Genomic DNA, 7219 nt, shown 5'->3' with positions numbered 1-7219 from the left:
CGGCTTCTCTAAGCAGAGCACGAGCGCCTCGTCCGTGATATCAGGGGGCAGCCCGCGGAGCTCCGCTGCTACCCGCCACCCCTCCCCCCACACACCCCCCTCCCTGTGACCACCCCACAGGGTGGGGGGACCCCACCCACCCCACCCCCGTCCCCGCATCCCTGGGGCCTGACCGGCGGGAAGGGTAGTGGCGCCACAGTCCCACCCTGCTCCTTCCAGCCCCTTCCAGGACCCTCAGCAGCATTGTCTGACGTGCCCCCGCCCCCTGTCGCGTTGTGTGTTTGAAGCGGGGAATCTCACACTCCCCAGCCCCTGAGCTGCCCCAGCCCCTGCCTTCAGACTGGACTCCTGAGTCTGCTCTGCAGGCAGAAGGCCTGGGGCAGGAAAACAAAAGTGAAACTGCCGAGAGAAGGGAGAGGGGGCTGGGGACCGCCTCCCAGGCGTTTCTCTTCCTCCAGGCAGGCCCCTCCTGTAGGACCCTTCACCCCACCTCCTGTGCCTGCAAAGAGCCCCTGGCTGACCAGGAGGTGTGGCCAGGTCTGACCCCTCAGCTCAGCCCACTAGCCCCATCTGTCCCAACGCAGCTCACAGGCTGGTGGGGCGTGGGGAGTGGCCCCTGGGGGTCCTCTGCTCCCACTGGCCTCTCCCTGTGAACCTCAAAATGGCCAATCACTCTCCCTACTCAGTGCAACCGGGGGTCTTGAGTCATTGCCTCCCACTCAGGGACCTCAAGCTCGGTGTCACTTTCCCCTCGGGTGGCCAGACCTGCTCCTGGCTGAGGCTGGCTGGCACCTCTCTCCAGAAATCTTCACAGACCCCAGTGCTCAGCCCTCACACCTAGCAGGTGACTAGGCCTCACGCCTCAGGAGTGAAGGCGAGCGGCTCCTGTCCTCGGCCCGCAAGTCCTCTGCCCCTCCCAGCACAGCCACGCTCGGCGTCCTCTGCTCGCCTTCCTGTGGCTCTCCCGTCTGTGCACCTGCCGGTCCTCCCATCCGACTCCATCACTGCCCTCGTCGTCATCATGGCTAACCTAGAAGGGGCAGGCGCTTTGCTGACACGGCTGGCTGCAGGGGAAATGGAGGGACAGCCAGGGCCCAAGGCAGTGCCGGGCCTCGCCCGGGCTGCACCCTTAGATCCACACCCACTCTTGCCCCCACCCCCACCCCCGGCCCATCTGCTTTCAGCCTCTCAGAGTTGTTCCCATGACTGCTCTCCATCTCCTACCTCCCGTCTACCCCTCAGCACCGGCTACTCCCCCAGGGGGCTGAGGACCTGCCCAGCCTGCACCTCAAGTTGCACACCGAGCGTCCCTGGCCTGTGCCTCCATCGTCGCTTCCCCAGATCCCTGCCCTAACCTCTTAATCTCCCTCTGCCACTCCTGCACACCCCACTATCCATCCCCGACAGAGAGGGCAGGGTGAGCCTCGTAAAGCGGCACAACAGCCGCCACAGCTTGAGTCACTCGCAGCAAAAGCCGAAGTCCAGGCTCTGCCTGACCAGGCCCCAGCGCCCCCTCTGTCCCCATCCCCCATCCTCTTCTTCCAAGGCAGCAGATCACTCCTACCTCAGCACCCATGCACGGGCCCTGCCCTCTGCCTGGATGGGCCTCTCCCACCCGACCCCCACCCCCATGACTCCCCTACCCCACCCTTATTGTTAGATTTAACCCGAACCTCAAGTCTCTAAGGACCTCTGACTTGCGCAGGCCCCATCCAAGGCCCTCACTTCAACTTCATATGGGTCATTTTCTAATTCTTTTTCTCAGATTGGGCCCCTCAAATTGTATGAGCTTCTGGTTCTACAGAACCTGAATCTATCCCTGCCTGCTCTGTATTTTCCCTTCTCGTAGAACTCATCACCTCCTAACGTACCATGTAACCTACCTAGTACACGAGTCCCTGACGTAGAGGGTCTGCCACTGGCAGCAATGTACTGGGGTAGCTCAGATCATTACGCTTTCAGGAATTCTTGTGAACAAGCTGTTAAACCGGTGGTAGCTTGGAATCAACTGAAATGGGTGTGTTTGTGACATTAGCACGTGCAAAAGTTTGAGATCAGGGCTCCCCCTGCTAGCTGCGGGTCTCAAACTTTGAACCAGCACACCATGCGTACAGGAGAGAACATCTTCCGGGCCATTGCGGGTCTGGGAGAGGCCAACCGTGGCACAGGAAGGTCCCCAGGCACTGCTGCAGAAATCGTCCATGGCTGTGACAGTCAGCACATCGTCAAGAGGACCTCTGAAGCTAAGGGAAGACGCTGACTTGGCCTCCAGTCCTGGCAATGAAGCAGGGCTAAGAATGCCACCTTTACAACCTAAAGATGTGATGAAGACAGGAAGGATAAAAGGCGCAGGACCCCACTGGAAATAGTACTCAATGGTTGCTAGAGAGGATGGAGCAGTTAAGCCATCAGGCCTCTGGGTTTGGGATAGACTCGGACGAAAGGGCAAGGGAAAAGAGAAAGCGATGTTTTAAGACCAAGGAGGCATAGAGAGTCCTTGGCAGACTCTGCATATGCCAGATTTAGGAGGACATTTCCCCACTCCCTGAGCCGAATCGGCCAGACCAGGCCTTTGTCTGTAGGGTCTCAGCCCTCACGGCCCAAGCCTTACCCTTAGGCGGGACGCAGGGCGCAGGCCTGGGACCCGGAAAGGAGCCAGTAAGGCGGCCACAGTGGGTAGGATCCAACCGGGAAAAGCCCGGCCCTCCCTGCAGAGCGCCGCCCGCAGCCCGGCTCCACCGCCCCCAGGCCCCGCCCCGGCCTCAGGCCCCGCCCTGTCGCGAGGCCCCGAAGCACCTCCCGAGCCATAGGCCCCGCCCCACGCGCCCGGCCCCGCCCCGTCACAAAGCCCGGCGATCTTCCAAGCCGCAGGCCCCGCCCCGTCACAAGGCCCCGCAGCAGCGTCTCCCGGCCGCAGGCTCCGCCCCGCACCCTCGGCCCCACCCCCGGCCCCGCCCCGTCACAAGGCCCCGCAGCGTCTCCCGAGTCGCAGGCGCAGGCCCAGCCGAGCCGGCCGCCGAGCGGGTGCTGGTGTGGGTGCGGGCGCAGCCGCCATCGACCGCGCGGTCGCGCACCGGACACCGTGCGCACCGTTCCGGAGGCGCCCCGCGAGTGGTGAGTCCCTGGCCCGAGCGCGGCAGCGTGGCTACCCTCTCGGTCGCCGGGCCGGCCGCCCCCGCGCGGGCCCTGCGCAGCCGAGCGGCGCCGCCGAGGGTCAGTCGGTAGGTCCCGCCGGGGCGCACGGCCCGCTCGGGCCGGGCGCGGCGGCGGCGGCGGCGGCGGCGGGCGGCAGGGGGCGGGGGCGGGGGCGGCAGCGACGGGACCCCGCGTCCCGAGCGCACCCCCACCCCCGACCGGGCCGCCGGGCCCACCCGCCCTGGGTGCGGGCTCCGAGGCCGCCGCCCCCACCCGCCTCGCCGTCTCGCCTGCTTTGTTCCCCCGCACGCCCTCTGGTCGCTTCCATCCCCCACACACCCCCGCACCCCGCTGTTCCTGGCGTACCCTCCTGGCAGGCACCCCGGCAAGCGGATCCGGGCCTGCTGCCCCCACCTGGGGAGCGAGGGACGGTCGGGCCTGCCTTTGGACAAGGGTCAGGGCTCTCGCTGCTCACAGATGGCCTGGGGATTTCCTGGGATAGAAATAGCCGCCGGCTCTGGCCCCTTAAAGCTGCTTAAGGGGCGGGTTGCGAAGGGGAGGGTCCGGGCACACCCCCACACGTCCCTGACCGCGCCCCCAGCCCCGACCCGGGCCGAGCTCTGACCCAGGAGACGCGAGCAGCGGTGATAAACCTCCTCCAGTTGCTTCTAAGAAACAACCGAAGCCAAAAATCCCGAAGCCGACGAAGTCATCATCTTATCTGTCCCCTCCTCCACTTTTGGGGTCGTCTCAGAGCGGCCCCTTGTGAGGCCCCGCGCCCAGCTGCCCAGTCCCCACTGGCTCTCCAGATCCTTCTGCTCAGGCTGGGCTGCCAGTGGCCCTGGGGGCAAAAGTCATGAGTGCCCCCCTTTGTGTCCTGGTTCCCTGCAGCAGGTGGGGCGGGGCGGCGGTGGCTGGTTCCGGGGACTTGTCACCGCAGGGCTGACTTCTCTCTCTCTCCTCTAGGGGGAGACCACAGAACCTGAGGCCATGCCCCATGAAAAGAGTTTCTTGGTGTCTGGGGACAGCTATCCTCCCCCCAATCCTGGATATCCTGGGGGGCCCCAGCCCTCCATGCCTCCCTACCCGGGGGCCCCTTACCCACAGCCCCCTTTCCAGCCTTCCCCATATGGCCAGCCAGGGTATCCCCAGGGCCCCAGCCCCTACCCTCAAGGGGGCTACCCTCAGGGCCCCTACCCCCAAGGAGGCTACCCTCAGGGCCCCTACCCTCAAGGGGGCTACCCGCAGGGGCCATATCCGCAGAGCCCCTTTCCCCCTAACCCCTACGGACAACCACAGGCCTTCCCGGCACAGGACCCTGGCTGTGAGTAGTGGGGCGGAAGCAGGGGGGGAGGCAGGGGCTCTAGGTGCCCTCCAGTGGCACTGACCCAGCCCATCCTGGTCCTCAGCACCTCAGCGTGGAAACTATCATGAAGAGGGTCCCCCGTCCTACTACGACAACCAGGACTTTCCTGCCACCAACTGGGATGACAAGAGCATCCGCCAGGCCTTCATCCGGAAGGTGGGCAGAAGAGGCCGGGGAGGGCGGGGGCCGCGCTGGGCGGGGCTCTGAGCTGGCTCCCTCCCCAGGTGTTCCTGGTGCTGACCCTGCAGCTGTCCGTGACGCTGTCCACTGTGGCCGTGTTCACCTTTGTCGGGGAGGTGAAGGGCTTCGTCCGGGAGAACGTGTGGACGTACTATGTGTCCTATGCAGTCTTCTTCGTCTCCCTCATCGTCCTCAGCTGCTGCGGAGACTTCCGGCGGAAGCACCCCTGGAACCTGGTTGCACTGGTAACCCCGCCCCTGCCCCGCCCACGTTCTGGGGTTGGGGGGGGGCTCCCGCCAGAGGAGGATGGGGGTGGGGGTTGGAAGCGGCTCCCCAACCCAAGGCTCCCTCTCCCCACAGTCCATCCTGACCGTCAGCCTGTCCTACATGGTGGGGATGATCGCCAGCTTCTACAACACTGAGGCGGTCATCATGGCCGTGGGCATCACGACAACCGTCTGCTTCACGGTGGTCATCTTCTCCATGCAGGTGAGGGGCCCCCGAAGGCAGGGCTGCGGAGGGCCCAGAGGCCTCCCAGGGGCCCGGCACCCAGAGCCTCGCCCCCCACCCCACCCCGGCCCGCAGACCCGCTAGGACTTCACCTCGCGCATGGGCGTGCACCCAGAGCCCCCCCTCCCCCCTGCCCGCAGACCCGCTACGACTTCACCTCGTGCATGGGCGTGCTCCTGGTGAGCATGGTGGTGCTGGTCATCTTTGCCATCCTCTGCATTTTCATCCGGAACCGCATCCTGGAGATCGTGTACGCCTCGCTGGGCGCCCTGCTCTTCACCTGCGTGAGTCGAGGCGGTGGGCGGCCCCCGGGAGGGGGGGCTGGGGGGGGTGCGCAGCGTGCAGGCTTGTCCCTCAACAGCACCCGTTGCCGTCGCCTGCAGTTCCTGGCAGTGGACACCCAGCTGCTGCTGGGGAACAAGCAGCTGTCCCTGAGCCCGGAGGAGTACGTGTTTGCCGCGCTGAACCTGTACACGGACATCATCAACATCTTCCTGTACATCCTCACCATCATCGGCCGCGCCAAGGAGTAGCCCGCGCCCGGGCCCCGCACAGGTGGCCTGGATGGCCTGGACCCTGCCCCTGGTGTGGCAGTGCCATCATACCTCCCCTCTCTCTCTCTGGGCACCGCCTGGGAGTGAGGGGCCCCCCCTCCGACCCTCCTGTGTGTATACTGCAGATACTTCTGTCTGGACCCGCCGTGGCCAGCATGGCCCCTTCTAGCCCTCCGGCCCGCCACAGGGCAGCGGGGCCAGGTCTCCATGCCTCCTCCTGCCCACTCACTGTTGCATGAGCCCTGTCTGCCAGCCCACCCCAGGGTCTGGGGGCGACACCAGGTCCCAGGGGAGAGGGGTGAAGCCAGGAGGTGCGGGTGCACGTCTCCCCTCCGGTTCCAGCCCCCCCCCCCATGCCTGGCATAGAGAACCCTCTCCCTCCCCTCCCCTCCCCCGCCCCGGAGCGCTGCCCTCTGGGGGCCTGAGGGCTGAGGATCTTGTCCCTGTGCTGAGCCCTGAGGGCAGAGAGATTGAGAGTATTTCAGGGGAGGAGGGCGCCTTCCTCTCGTCTTGCTGTCTTTAAAATTCCAATAAACGGGACCTTCTGCTCTCTGCCTTCCCGTCGCTGGCACGGCCGCTTCTGTGGGTGGCAGAAGCTCTCAGCATCACCAGGTAGAGGGAGGAGCAGGTTGGCCTGCTGGGAGGGGAGGTCAAGGACAGAACAGCAGCCAACCCTTCTCCACCTGCACCCCACCCACCACCTCCCCAGCCGCATCATAGGGTCTAGGCCTAAGACTCGCACGGGAAACTGAAGGCCTCTTGAGGTTAAGCATGGGGCCAGGGGATGGTGACTTTGCCCTGCACTCCCGGGAACTGCACAACAGACGAAGGGCTTGCGAGGCCCTCACCATCCAGCCCTGGGCCCGGGAGCAGCACAGGCCACTGACAGAGCAGGCCCATGGCGCCCCTCACAGTCCGGCTCTGCCAGGCCCCAGCGTGCCCACCAGTGCCCGGGCCTGCCTCAGTCAGAGGCCGTGCACCTCCCCATGCCGTCCCCACGAGACACCTGCAGCCCGGAGCCCCTGGCGGAAAGCTGGACAAAGACTAGGGGCTTGGCCAGTGGGGTCCCTCGGCCTGCCTCTTGCACCTTCTTCTGGCCTCACCTCAGTCCCAGCTTGTTCTGGGTACCCCACCCCCACTCTTGCTCCCTCACTTCCGGGCCCTCGCCCACCCTAGCTCCAGGCTGCGCATCCAGAGGCCAGCCAGCTGTCCCTGTCCTCACGCCCCGAAAGAGGGGCTCCTGCACGGCCCAGGGCCCGGCTCCCTCAGAGGAGCCCCCTGCCCTGAGATCACCACGGCCTTCCCCCTGCAGGGCCCTCCCATCCAGCCTGGCTTGAGAACCCTCTCCTGGGGCCCCTCCGCCCACCAGCCCCCCGCCCATTAACCCAATCCTTTAACCGGCCCAGCAGCCCAGCGTCTGTGAAGGGACCCCCGCACTGCAAGGTGTCTACAGGCACCTCGACTGGGGCCTGAA

General features: G+C 65.7%; 1 protein-coding gene across 1 annotated transcript; it reads left to right on the top strand.

The window, feature by feature from the left end:
* Positions 1 to 3030: 3030 nt before the first annotated feature.
* Positions 3031 to 6305, top strand: GRINA (glutamate ionotropic receptor NMDA type subunit associated protein 1). Its single transcript, XM_030303654.1, has 7 exons — positions 3031 to 3114; positions 4102 to 4459; positions 4545 to 4657; positions 4726 to 4926; positions 5042 to 5170; positions 5332 to 5475; positions 5575 to 6305. Exons 2-7 carry the CDS (start codon positions 4126 to 4128, stop codon positions 5722 to 5724), a joined length of 1071 nt encoding a protein of 356 aa, XP_030159514.1. The 5' UTR covers positions 3031 to 3114; positions 4102 to 4125; the 3' UTR covers positions 5725 to 6305.
* Positions 6306 to 7219: the final 914 nt, after the last annotated feature.

The sequence above is a fragment of the Lynx canadensis genome, chromosome F2, assembly GCF_007474595.2.
Source record: "Lynx canadensis isolate LIC74 chromosome F2, mLynCan4.pri.v2, whole genome shotgun sequence".
In the NCBI taxonomy this organism is placed as follows: Eukaryota; Metazoa; Chordata; class Mammalia; order Carnivora; family Felidae; genus Lynx; species Lynx canadensis.
This window is presented reverse-complemented; position numbering and strand designations above follow the sequence as displayed.